This window comes from Talpa occidentalis, unplaced genomic scaffold (genome assembly GCF_014898055.3).
Source record: "Talpa occidentalis isolate TD23 unplaced genomic scaffold, MPIMG_talOcc4v2.1 talOcc4.7, whole genome shotgun sequence".
In the NCBI taxonomy this organism is placed as follows: domain Eukaryota; kingdom Metazoa; phylum Chordata; class Mammalia; order Eulipotyphla; family Talpidae; genus Talpa; species Talpa occidentalis.
Window position 1 is genome coordinate 3,490,703 of NW_023605083.1, and position 13,248 is coordinate 3,503,950.

Here is a 13,248-nt window from a genome sequence, read left to right on the forward strand (position 1 = left end):
GGTCCCCTTGGCTGATTCCACCCTGCGGCTTCCATTTCCTTCCTGCTCTCCCACCTCACAGAGAGCTCGCCAGGCCATCCGCGCCTTCCCCCGTGGCCCCCGGCCTCGGCCCGCAGTGCCACAGCTGTGGTCACACTTCCCTGTTTCTCCTACAGCCAGGCTGTTACTACTGACCGGACTATTCAAGCTACCTAGACTGGCCTGAGGTGACGAACTCTGAGGTGATTAATTCACCTCACAGTCCCAGGGTCTGAAAAATAGTGAGGACCGCAATAAATGCTAATTAAACAAAAACTTCATTGTGGAAAATATCCAGGTGTCTTCAAGGTGGCCCAAACCATGGCGCCTCTAACACGCGCGGGCACACGCCCACCTCAGTCCTGCAAGGGCTGGGCTACGGACGCGTTCTGTGGGAGCGGCAGGGAGCAGCGCTGACTCCTGCACTAGGGAAGGCACCTGCCCCACACTCAGCCTCAGGGAGTCCTCACGCCCCTCTCCGCCTTTGAGGGGAAGCTTCCGTCCCCAAGGTCAGTGTTTGGCACCTGCCAAAACCTGCATCTGAGTCTTGAGGCACACGTGCACACGTGGCTCCCTTTTTCTCTGTGGTGGGTGTTTCAGTTCTTTTCCTTTTCTAAAAGCTAAAAAAAGGGGCCCCTCTCGGTCCTGCGCACAGGTCAATGCCAAGGGTGCTGATCCGCAAGCGACAGTAACGCCGGCCAGCACCAGGGGGCGCTCTCGCCACAGGCAGCACTCAGCAGGCCGTGAAGGCAAACTCTCAGGCCTGGGCATCCGAAGGATTTCAAAGAACTTCAAAAGGAAAAAGACCTCCTGGAAGTCACAAAGGCCCATCAGTGGAGAGGCTGCTGCTAGCCAGGGAGAGAGGATGCGCACCCCAAGCTCCCGCCTTGCCTTCCCTAGGGGTCCCGCCCCCTCCGTCCCACAAGTCTGGTCACCTGCCAGGAACCGCCAACATGTTTCCATGTCCACGAGGCCGCACCACCAGGCACCTAGTCTGTGTGGATTTCATGCCTCTAACCTGCCCGTGGAAGCCCACGCGTCAGCAATCTCCTTTCAAAACACAGACAGCTTCTCTCTCTCTTTTTCTTAACTCTCAGTAGACAGTGATCCGAATGCCACACACAGAGAACAGAGAGCAGAGACCCATGGCTTTAGAAGCCTTATGCCACAGAAAGAAAAAACCTCTCCAAACGACGAGCCCCGGCTGCAGCACTGCTCGCCTGAACCGCTGGGGACACGCTGATGGCTCTGCGCTGGCAGGCTTCCTGGAAGCGGAGGCCCACGCAGCAGACCAGGAGCCGCCGCGGCTGAGCAGGTAAGCAGGCGCTGAGCCTACCTTCAAGGTCTTCACGGCCACTGTCAGGCTGTACTTCTTCCACACGCCCTCGTACACTTCCCCGTACTGGCCTCCTCCCAGCTTGTGCTTCATGGTGATGTCCGTGCGCTCCATTTCCCACTTGTCGTAGTTGGGGGACACGCCATAGACCGTGGGCTTGTTGCGCTTGGGGGCCGGGTAGTGGAGGGTGGTGATGAGCCCGTCGGCCACTGTGGAATGGTGGTGCACCAGCTCGGCCAGCGTGTTGAAGCGGCTCTCCGAAGAGACGTACAGCTGAGGACAAAGGGGAGAGTTGAGTCCGCGCGAGAGGAGACGCTGCCGACTCCGCAGCTCCGGGCTCAGTGCACTGGTGAGAAACACGCGCTCCACACGGGACCACGTGTTCAGGAAAATGCCCGACAAGTCTCTTGATGTGGGCGCTAACTCCCTTCTAGAGCTGAGAGAGGCAGTAAACGCCCAGGGCCCTCCCACCTGCCGTGCGTCTGCCCGAAGGCGTCCGCTCACCTAATGTTCCCATCCCAGTTCTCGCTCACCTCTCTTGGCCCAACGCGATGTCCACGAAGCAGCCCCCAGCCGGAGGAGCAGCTTTGGGGCCTCCCTGAGCTGCTCCCACCACCACCGATCACTGCCTATTTCTCCGCTCAGCGGCGCTGTCTGCCTCCACCCGCCAGGCCCAACTCTGTGAGCGCAGAGCCCAAAGCCACGGGCATCCCCAAAAGTAAAACATTCCTATTTGGTATAACTTGCAGATTATTTTTCGGGCCTCGGGATGCTATTACCATTAATTAATAAGGAAAAATTTTAAGCACCCCCAGACCCCCAAAGTGGCCTACCGAATCACACCAAGTGGGAACGTTGTGCTGTTAGAAAGCAGAGGGAACGGCTAGCTGCTCCCACCTTGTATCTCCAATGTCAAGACCAGAAAATGAGCACATAAAAGGCACCCAATGAATGTCTGTTCATTCCTGAAGAGTAACTTGGGTGTTTGCTGATTGGAAACAACAATCATTCCAATTATAATTATTACGTAGCACCTATCATTAGTACCTACAATTATGTAATTAACTAGAACTGAACAGAGATCAGAGATGAAAGTCGCCAAATACAACATAAATCTCCTTCGCATCCCCCCCTCCCGCCTTGACTTGGGCTGCTGGGAAGCACCAGAGGCCTTGGCCTGAAGTCCCAGTGGTGTGCCCTCGGCACCCCAGCAGCAGAGGGCGTGGGGGCTGCACAACGCTCAGACAGCCTCCCATCGCAGGAAAGTGGAAAGGCGATTTCAGACACAAGAGCCCACACCCCCAGCTGAGCTCCACGGGCGGCTGGAAACCTGCACGGGGACCCTCCCCCCATGGGCCCCTTTGGAGTTCTGGACTCAGCTGAGATGGGGTGGAACGTGCAGGTGACAGAAAGCAATAAAGTGGCTGGTGCCAGCTCTTTCTTCTTGTTAGCTTCAGTGACGTGGGGAGGGGATGCTTCCTCACCGACAATGCCCCACTATGACCCCTGCAGACCATCTGGGCTCCAGCAACACACCTGGGTGGACTGACTCACTTGAGGCAGCCAACGACCCGCTGAGGAAGGAATATGTAAAATCACAGCCAGGCATCTGCCCTGAGATGCGCTCAAACTGCAAAGACACAGGACAGTGGTGGCGCCTGGGCAGCAGGGAGGGCGGACGGGAGCTCCAGCATCTTACTCCTTTGGAAAAACGGAAGCAGCAGCAGGAAGCTCACGCGGGGTCCAGGTCTCGGCCGTGGGTGATGGACAGCGCTACGGCCTGCACATTTGTATTCTCAGGTAATATAAAGATTTTAAAAGAAATAGTAACAAAACACGAGCCGACTTCATCTACAGCCGTGAAGAGGGTGACTAGGACTCGTTAACAAGATTTTTCTTCTTTGCTTGCGGAGGTGATGTAAAGGAGCTTTTAAAAATTAGGCAAGGCGTCGGCAAACTTGGCTTAGAGGATTGTAACTTGAAAACTTTTGGTAGCATCCTACTAAAATAAAATTCTAAACAACCCACGAGTTGTCCAAAAAGACTGGAGCTTTGCAAGACAGTGCGGGGACCCCTCTCCTGTACTTCAGAACCCCTAGGAGAAGCCTCTAAGAGAACTGCTGCTTGTGCTCAGGTGCCCACGGGCAGAGCGGGTGGGGGGAGGCAGCACACCATGGGGCCTGCCCTAGGCAGTGCCCACACGCCAACACACTTGGCAGCTCGTGAAGACAGAGGGAGCGTGGGGACAGCGCCTCATCCCTGCCCTCTCTGGAAAAGTCTGTCAGTTGTCCAACTACTTCGCTGCAGGTGGCATATACTCGGCCTTCTCCCCTCGGATTAGCTCAGCTGACAGTGTGAGAGAAAAGCGATTCCAGAAGGCACTGCCTGGAATCAGGGCCCCCTCTAACTGTGGAAATCACGGGGAGAGCAGGGGTGAAAGAGCGTGTCTTGCTTGGGCAGGTCACTGGGGATCCAGGCTCATTACCTGCTTCTCCCCGTCAACTCGAAAGGCGGGCTCCCCAAGCAGCAGGCCGCACTCCTCTGCGGGCAGCATGCTAATGGCGCCCCTCAGCCCCAGTGTATGCAGAATTTGTTCTTGGTCTCAAGTGATTCACTCTCAGCCTCCCCTGTCTGACTTCAGAGTTATGGGAGGCTCTGCAGAATGGACAAACTTTATCCTTTTCAATAATTAAATTTACAGACCCTGTAACTCAGTTCATCTTTCAACATAAAATTTACATAATAACCGACACATATTAAATATTGAAACTCGTCCCCCTAAGTGTGCTGCGCCCATCTTCCACTGTCAAATCTGGGCTACCTGTAGGTCAGCGCGGCCTCTGCAGTGGCACTCAGCTAGCGGCAGGCTAGTCTTCACCAGGACTCACGGCAGCTCCAGAACAGAAAGTGCAGCAAGCATTCTGGACGGCGCGTCATCACACCATGCACCTGCTGATGTGAACACCCCGGGGGCTGGCCAGGCCATGCCGCTTCCCGATCACGCCGGAAGGGGAAAGTCAGGCCTTGTCAAAGACATCAGGAATGGCTTTCCTCCCAACAGCCAGACTCACAGGCTAGCAGAGTTGAGACCTGCGCACCTCTGGCGGCCGCAGACCCTGGAGTCCCACCTCAGACGGCGTACAGGCTGCTAGGCCCTGTCCCCCGAGAGGGCCTCGTGTCCCGGCAGGAAGGTAGCACTGAAAAATGCTCCCGGGGGGCACCACGGCAAGTGGCGGGCCGCCACATTGGAGGAGGCTTTCCCTGGAAGGCCCTCACCTGCCTGCCCAGCAGCCTCTGCTGAAGCGTAACCCAGACGCCACCCCTATCACCCTGAACCTGACTCATCAGCAGACCAAGAACGCAACTGGCATCTCTATGAAGGGAAGACTCTATCAAGGGCTCAAGGGGCTGTGGAGCTCAAGGGGCCGTGGAACTTGACAGTGGCGTCTTGCAGAAGTAAATCAGGTGTACACACAAATATCCAGAACAGCTGAGACGATGCAGCAGGGGACGGTGGAGAAGACCCGTCTTCTTCTAGGAGAGCAGAGGGCTATAAGCTCGGAGAGGGCATCAGCACTGACAGTCAAATCCCTGGGTAGATTCTCAAGGTGGTCTGAACTGTTAACAGCCATGGCTCCATCTGGCAGCGGCCATTCCACGGGTGCCAGGCCGCTCGACTCCAGCCCTGAGCGGGTGGCCCTGGGCTGGCTGACCAGCCTGAGGCTCAGGAGCAGGAAGAGAGGTCAGTCAGAGGCAAGAGGGTGGAGGTGGGAGGAATCCCCTGGGCCTTAGAGAAGAATCTTGTAAAGTCAGCTGTTTTCTAAAGATTAGCTAATTTGAAAATAAGAATTAAATTCAGGGCCTCCCTGGTGGCACAGGCGGTTGAGCACAGCGCTGTGAAGCTGTCCGCAGCCTCTGCAGTGCCGGTTCCAACCCTGCCAGCCTCAGAGCAACCCACATGGCACAGCAGACCTCTCCTGTCTCGCCCGCTGCTCCCCTCAGCAGTGGATTTCAGTCAGTCTGCCTGTTCTATTCCCCACTCTGTCTCTGGTGAATCCTCTCACCTTCCCGCGCATCTGGCCTGTACCCTGGCTCTTATATAAATAAAAAATAAATCTTTTTTTAAAAAAAGAATTAAATTCAGTCAACCCCTGGCTGGCCCGCCTACCAATCTTAAATTTTCCCCCTAGAAATCCAAAAAGGACTGCCTGAAAGCCCTCCTACGTGAGCGGCATTTTCAGTGCCCCGAGCTGCACAGAACACCCCATCTACCCTGAAGCTGTCCCACCCGGTCCAGGAACACGCCCCTACCCAACAGGTTTCCTCTCACACGCAGCCCTCAGGGTCCGCCAGCCGACCCCTGCCTCCAGGTGCCCTGACAACCGAAGGGAGAGTCTGTGCCCGGAAGGGGGAACACGGTGCCTACTGGGGACGTGTGGACGAGACACCCAGTGGCAGAGACAAGGCTTCCTGAGAGGGGCTTCCCGAGCGCTACCTGAAGTGCGAGGAGCCGCCTGGCGTGCCAGCTTGCAGACACAGCCGGCTTCCTCCCAGGACTCGCCAACACCGCACATCAGACTGGCAGGCCTTGCTCTCCCCTCTGAACAGCATTCTACACTGAGCCCTGGCTAGTGAGTGGCCAAACCAGATCATGCCTGCCGGCATCTGTTCCAAGGATGCTGATTAAACAACTCGGGGGAAAAGCGGCCATCCCGCCTGCTCCGTGTGCGCCGGCGCCGTGGCAGGGCTGCGGCAGCGACAGAAAGGAAGCCGGTTGTCGTTCCAGGGAACACCTCCCTCGTGGGCGAGGCCCTCTGGGGTCTGGGTTCGCCGAAAGGCAGCCTGCAGTCTGAAGGCAGGGTTCAAAAGGCCCAGCAGGCTGGTGTTCATCCCGCAGTATGGAAGGCCCTCGCTGCACATGTGGGGGCAAGAACAGGGAGCCCCTGAGACGAACTGAAAGGCCAATCTCCAGCACACACCAACAACTGACCGTGCTGTCAGCCACGCGAACCACAGCACAGGCACAAGGAGGGCTCTCTGCAAGCGCCGGACGCGCTCAGCAGTGGCAGTAGGACCTGGGCCAGAAGGCTTTAAGATGTGGGAAAACACATCTTAAAGTACTGAGAGAGGTGGGAAAATACATCCACGAAGTACAGAGAGAGAGAGAGAGAGAGAGAGAATGCGGGGGGCGGGCAGAGGCAGGTGTGTGAGGATACCTGTGAGGGTGCCAAAAAGATGGAGAGGGGCAGCCAGCAGACACTGACACATCACAAGAGCTGAGAGCCCGTCCAGCTGGCGTATGCCCAGGCCAGCGGGTGAGGAGAGCAGAGCGGTGGACCTAAAGGACATACTCACACGGAGCGCATTTCAAACGCAAAGGGAAAGACTAGTAAATGCCACCGGTAAACGACATGGGACACACGTGAAATGGGTATGAGGGGACAGCACTCCTCGCCCGGGACAGACGGCTGAGAGCAGACCCTGTGAGGGCAGGGGCACCGCACTCTCGCTGGCCGCTGGGGAGAAAGCCTGCGTGCGCGGCCCCTACAGAGGGTGACCTGGCACCCCAGACGCACAGAACCTCCCAGAAACTCCTGCCAGTTCTAACAACCTCCCAGAAACTCCTGCCACGTAGCTTCACACTGCAGGTTCTGACCCACTACTGGATCTAAATGTATTGGATCACGACCAGAATTTTTTGAGAAACAGAACAGATTAGAACACGAAACGTCGCAGAGAGCTCTGCATATGTTAAGGGAAGTGAGGTGTGTCACTAGGCTGAGTGCCGGGTGCTGATGGAGACTGTTTCTGCAGTGGGCTGAGAAAGGCTGGAGAGCCTTGCATATGGCAGTGATGCTCTGGAACCATCCTAGCGACCGGCGGACTGCCGCAAAAAACGATGACCCGCCCGGCTACGCAGTGATCAACAAGAACGAGGCAGCTCTAAATGTGTGGCCATAAAACAGTCTCCACAATTTATGACTAGATGGGTAAGGGCAAGACCAGAGCAGCGTGGAGGATGCATCACTGTTTGTCAAAAATGTGCGCATGCACACCCCAGGTGACTCTGGGGGAGCGCTCAGAGGGGCAGCCTCTGGCAGAGGGCATGATTTAGGAGTCTGACTTCCTTTTCACCATAATTCACTTGTTCTTCCTTTTTAATAAAAAGGGAAACCATGTGCATGCCTTACGTTTAAAAAACAGACGTCACTCTGCCCCGATAGCCTCGCTGCCTGCCCCGAGCCGCTGAGCAGAGCCCAGGCCGTCAGCCCCTCACACATGACCTTTGCCTAGACACTTCGCCCCGTAAGCCTCCACATCCCTCATGTAAAAATGCATCTCCTTTTTAAAAAAAAAACCTATGTGTATGCAGGACACGTATGCACATGTGCACACAGAACCGTGGCTTCACCCCGCGGAGGGGGTGTGTCGAGAGGGGCTGTGAAGGTGGCCTCAAAGTACCCGTCTCTTGCGGGAACGCTGTTGCTGAGGACACAGCACCCCTTTAAGGGAGTCCTAATGCAAGCAGAATGTCCAAAACCCAGCAGACACTGCACCGAGCTCAACCGATGGCCAGTGGCAGGGCTCCGCAGGCCACCCAGAGGCGTCCCGCTGGAGAAGTGACGCCTGCTGTTTACTCAGAGCTTCTTCACACACCTTGGCTGAGCTTTACCGCAACGCCTGATCAACCCAGCAGCACGCTCTGGGCGCCACCAGCCAAAGGCCAGCACCTCTGCCCAGGGCTCCCGCCTGGGCGCCTCCCCGGGGCCCTACCTTGCCATCGGAAGCAGTGTTGATCCTGTAGTGGTACACCCTGCCTTCGTATCTCAGCGAGATGGACCTCTGGCCGGGGCTGCTCTCGCTCTCCCGCACCAAGAAGCTGCCGTTGATGCCACTGCTCAGCAGGTACTCGGCGGCGTTGCGGGACACAGGCCCGTGGTACCAGGAATGCTTCTCCAGGCTGTTGACTGGCGTGATGTAGTTGCTTGGGACCCAGCCTTGGCCATTTTTGGTTTGCGCTTCACACCATTCGCCATTGTGATTGTAGCCCAAGACCCGGAGCTTTTCACCTGAGGAATAAACAACCAAATCAGGCACCTTCGCTTCACAGGCTGGCTTTGCTCTTTCTCGTTTATTCTGGTATCATTACTCCAAGTCTCCAAGTTCCTAAATACCTATTTCACTTTAACAAGCCCACATAAACCCATCCATGTATAAGCGCATAAAAATACATGCTTACGCACAAAGTTCCTGACTGCACCGAATGCACAGATAAATACGGAGCCCCGTCTCTACATGTCTGCTCTGTTCACGCAAGTGCTCTATTCCCAGTTAAGACAAGGAAGATTTTTAGTGAAAAAATACTTAAAGAGAAAGTGTTTGGTCCAGATATCATTTTCTGTACGGAAGAGGGAAGCTTGGTTTTGCTAAGGACCACTGTCAGGGACCCTTCTCCTTAATTAAGGAAAAGCGACTCTCTTCTAAAAATGCTGGTTTTTTTTTTTTTTTTTTGGGGGGGGGGAGCAAGGGGAGAGTGATGGTTGTGCATTTCCAAGATTAAATCTGCTCTTTCAACAAGCAAAGCAGTGGCCAGTCAAGCCACTTTCCCCGATTTCTGCCTCACAACCACCGGCAGCTGCCCGCGGCCCTCTTACCTTTAGTTATGCTTAGAGTGTTGTCCCCACTGGCCACAAAATCATACAGTGCAACGAAAAGGTTGGGGTCATTTTCACTAGGACCAGCGAGAAGGTTTTCCTTGGAGTTCCACCGAGCAGCTTCGCTCAGACCTTGAGACTCGAAGTCAGACGCTACTGGCCTCTGAAGGGCTTCTGGAAGAGGAAGAGGGAAGAAGAAACAGGGAGAACAGGAGGAAATTATTTTTATTATCAGTATCAAAAAAGCCTATGTTTTCAACATCATATATGCCCAATTTATTCCATTTCTTAACATCCGTATACATAATATATTAGTAAGATGGGTGGTTAAAATCTTTTCATCAGTTCCTTTCCAAATCTTGCTTACAAAAAAAAGAAGTATTTTCATTCCAAGGTGGTTGCTACTATTCCCAAGTAATTTAAACTTTTAAAATTCATTAATTCAAAATTAACTCAATTAGGTCCTCTCAGGTGGCACAGGGGTTAAAGACTATGAAGCGATCACCAGCCACTGCAGCCTGAGTTCAATCCCTGGCCAGGGAGCTGTCCACAAGGCGCAGCAGACCTCTCTGACTCGCCCACTGCTCCCCACTCTGTCTCTGGTAAATCTTCTCAGCTCCCACACCTCTGGCCTACACCCCAGCTCTTCTACACATAGATAATAAATCCAAAAAAAACCCAAAACACAAAATGAACTTATTTAGAAATATAGTCTTTCTTCCTATGTCTTTTATAGTGCTTATAACATGAAAGCCTGCTACTTGAGAACATTAAATATATATCAAAATTAATATCAAATGGTACAAGAGCATTTATAATGACAAACATTTTCTGTCCACTTTCTCTATAGGCAGAGGCAAGAGCCATTTTTTTGGCCTCACCTCCCCTGTCAACACCAGCTCTCCCACTACAACCCCAGCCCAGCTCTCATCTGCCGGTTACCTTTGGATCCTCAGTCACAGACCTACACCTTTATTTCTAGCTCTCTGTGCCAGAGACAGGATCTGTTAACTATTTACAATTACGAAAATAGGAACACTTAAAAATAGAAGTCAGCAGACACGAATCATTGATAACCTAACAAGAACAAGTATACTGGGAAGAAGGGTCTCCTCAAGCCATCCTGAAAAAGTATTTGTGTGTTTGGCTCCAGTGTCCCAGCCTCGAGGTCATGAGCAGGCCCACACAGGAAATTAAACCAAAGTCATGAATACAGAAATGCTTTTCTTCTCACATGCCATTTGACCTCTTCTATCAAACATTCTGCAGCATCTGGATCTGATCACAGTAACATAATCGGGGGAAGTGGCCTGTAAAACACCTGGAACAGGCAGAGGCAGACACGGCCCGGGGTGACTGGCGAGCTCAAGTATGGGTTAGAGGGGGACCGTCCCCAATGTGGAGACAGATGCTGGGAACTGCAGGAGAGGGGACAAGCGAGGCCTTTGTCAGGAAGGAAAGGGCCTCCTACTGCTTTTTTGATTCAACAGGACGTCAGGAAATCCAAGGCAGTCTCTCGATTTTCCTCTCCAGCTCTTGCTTCATTCCACAGATTAATGGCCAAGGCCCAACGGGAAGTATTGCTCATGCATGCCTCTGGGTCAAGACACTGCCGTGGAGCCACAGTCCAACACCAAACCTTCCAGTCAATTCCCAATCCAGACTGATGTCAAACTTGACTCACGGTGTATAAATGCCAAGTTCCTTGCTTCATTTCATACTGCACTCTGCTCGTCAAACTTAAAATGATCACAGCTTACAAGGCCGAAGCTGCAGAAGGAACTGAGTCTCCCAGGCTCACTAGCTGGAATCAGACCCCTGAAGTAGCCCCTAGATTTCACTTAAAAAAGACACTCCAAATAACTCCCCTCTTCTGTTCTTCCAAAGGATCTTTTGACTACTGTTAAGTCTTGGAAAGAAATTGCAGCATCTGCTCTTACTCTTCCTTTTTCTGTTTTAGCGAACATTTTCTGCAGCATCCTTCCTGAGTTTTATTTTATTTTTTTAAAGATTTATTTATTTATGCAAGCACTGGGTACAGTCAGAAGCATGGGAGGGTGAGAGAATTCACCAGAGCCAGAACGGAGAACAAAACAGGCAGACTGACAAAATACACTGCTGAGGGGAGCAGCGGGCGTGGCAGAAGAGGTCTGCGCGCCTTGTGGGACCCTCGCTGGCGGCTGGGGATGGAACGGGCGCTGCAGAGGCTGCGGGCAGCTTCCCAGCCCAGCGCTCAACTGCTGCGCCACCAGGAGAGGCCCTCTGAGTTTTATTTTAAATAAATATAAGATTTGTTTTTTCAAAAGTGCCTCTCATCCCATTTCAAACCCTTTTGTTATTTCACCGAGTGGTTGGTTAATGAAAAGGTTTCCATCAACAGCAAAACTCAGAAGAGTCATTCATTAGTCAGCTGAGGGCCAAGAGCGGTGACACCTGACAAATGCCTCCCCATCTCTGAAGAGCTATGGGCCCCAACTATGAGGACATCAAAGCATCCATCTGAAGACGCAGAAAGGACAATGCACAAAACTCCCCGTTCTGGGGAAATGAACTTGCCTGGATGGTATTCCAAGAAAATGGTTTGGGTCCTTAAACGACAATGTAAAGATCATTTTATACAAAAAATCCGTTTCTTAAGACAGTGAGTCACTGATCAAAAATGTTTACGAAAGATCCCTTACACGGGTATCGGGTCTAGACTTCCAGGGGCTGCTGCTGAGCTGCCGCTGGCGGAACAGGAAGAGAAAGGACCGCGCATGACTCCGCATGACTCCAGCGGCCACTTGGCAGTCCCAGGGGAGGGGAGCCTTCACCTCCAGCAAAAACATCCCTGGGAAGCTTCCCACCTTCCTGGCGGCGCTCAGTGCCCAAGGCCGGCCTGCGAGGCCGGCCCTCTGCAGGCGGGGCAGCCACACAGCAGTCCTTGCTGGCCAGGGCTCCTGCTGGGGGGACAGTGCTCAGACCCCAGCAACACTCCCTTCACTTTTGCTCACATTCAGTGATTTAAAGCCTCATTGCTTGATTCTTATTTCCTTTGTGGGCCCTTCACTATTATCCTCCAGTTCAAGGAATCTCTGTAATTTAAAAATCTTCTAAACAGATCCTGCAAAAAAGAGTAAAGGCTTCGTGTTTTATTTCATGCTCTGTTCCAACTGGTGAGGTCATGCTCAGACTGTTCTCCAGTCAGTTTAGAACAGTCTCATACAACATTTTATAACATGAGCTTAGAGGAAAAGTATTATTTCCCACAATTTGAACTTGACGAAAGTCTTTTTATCTACATTCTACATGCGCCTTTTGTAATTTACACTCTTGCTCAGCGCAGTTAAAATTATTTTAAAAACACGTTTAGCTAAATCCAGCCTTGGCATTCTGTTCACATTCTCAACAAAACGTTCCCAGCACCCCAAAACACTGTGCCAGCTTGCTGGGGAACAAGGATGGGGGGCAAGGTGGTAACGATGCTGAGAATATCCTTGTGGGAGAAGGATAATTAATGAAAATGTATGTGGCAAAAGTCAAAGAAAACAAGAGCTGGAGAAAGTCACTAGAAGACACACATGGAGACCTGGGAGTTGTCAAGGGGCAAACCCACTGGGGCTAGGGAGGGGGTGAACCCAGAAAGCGACCGGCCCAGCAGAGGAAGCAGGGCTAAACAGGGAGGGGTTCAAAGTCAGGCCGTCAAGCACCGCCGAGAGGGAGCCGTCTGCACCTGCGCCGCGGGCCACGGGCAGCACCTGTCCCAGCTGGGCCCGAGCACCAGCCCCGCCACACGCAGCCTGCTCCTGTGCTCCTCCATCAGAAAGCAAGCAACCAAATGTCATTTTGTGTCACCTTCCCAGGGTCTGCTGTCAAAGGGGTTGGCAACTGCTGGAAATGGAGCACGCGGACCTGTCTGAGGAGCCCACCCTCTTCAAAGGCCCCCAAGCAGCTGCGCGCACACCCACAGCCTGGCCTGCTCCCTCCCACCTCGCTCTACCACGCCTGGCCTTCCCATGGCCCTGTGTCCCAGCCCCTCCATCCCACCCCCACAAAGCCACCAGAGGGTCTTCCTAAAATGCCATTCTGACCAAGCCAGTCTCCTGCCAAAACCCCTGGAAGAGGGCTGCCAGCCCAGAGGCAAGGGGAGCCGGGAGGCGGGCCTGCCTGTCTACAAGCAGTGGCACCTGGGGCAGAGCAGGGGCAGTGCTACTTGTGCTCCTCCCACAGCCGCTCCACCCGACGCCAGCACTTGGCAGA

General features: G+C 53.5%; 1 protein-coding gene across 3 annotated transcripts in view; it reads right to left on the reverse strand.

Moving 5' to 3' along the window:
• ABL1 (ABL proto-oncogene 1, non-receptor tyrosine kinase) overlaps nucleotides 1-13,248 on the reverse strand; it is a 99,016-nt gene that overhangs the window by 15,608 nt on the left and 70,160 nt on the right. For all 3 annotated transcript variants that reach the window (XM_037494075.2, XM_037494074.2, XM_037494076.1), the window contains 3 exons: nucleotides 9,010-9,183; nucleotides 8,129-8,424; nucleotides 1,355-1,627 (listed from right to left, as the gene is read on the reverse strand). In XM_037494075.2, the coding sequence (XP_037349972.1) occupies nucleotides 1,355-1,627; nucleotides 8,129-8,424; nucleotides 9,010-9,183 (743 nt within the window). The remainder of the gene's footprint in view (nucleotides 1-1,354; nucleotides 1,628-8,128; nucleotides 8,425-9,009; nucleotides 9,184-13,248) is intronic.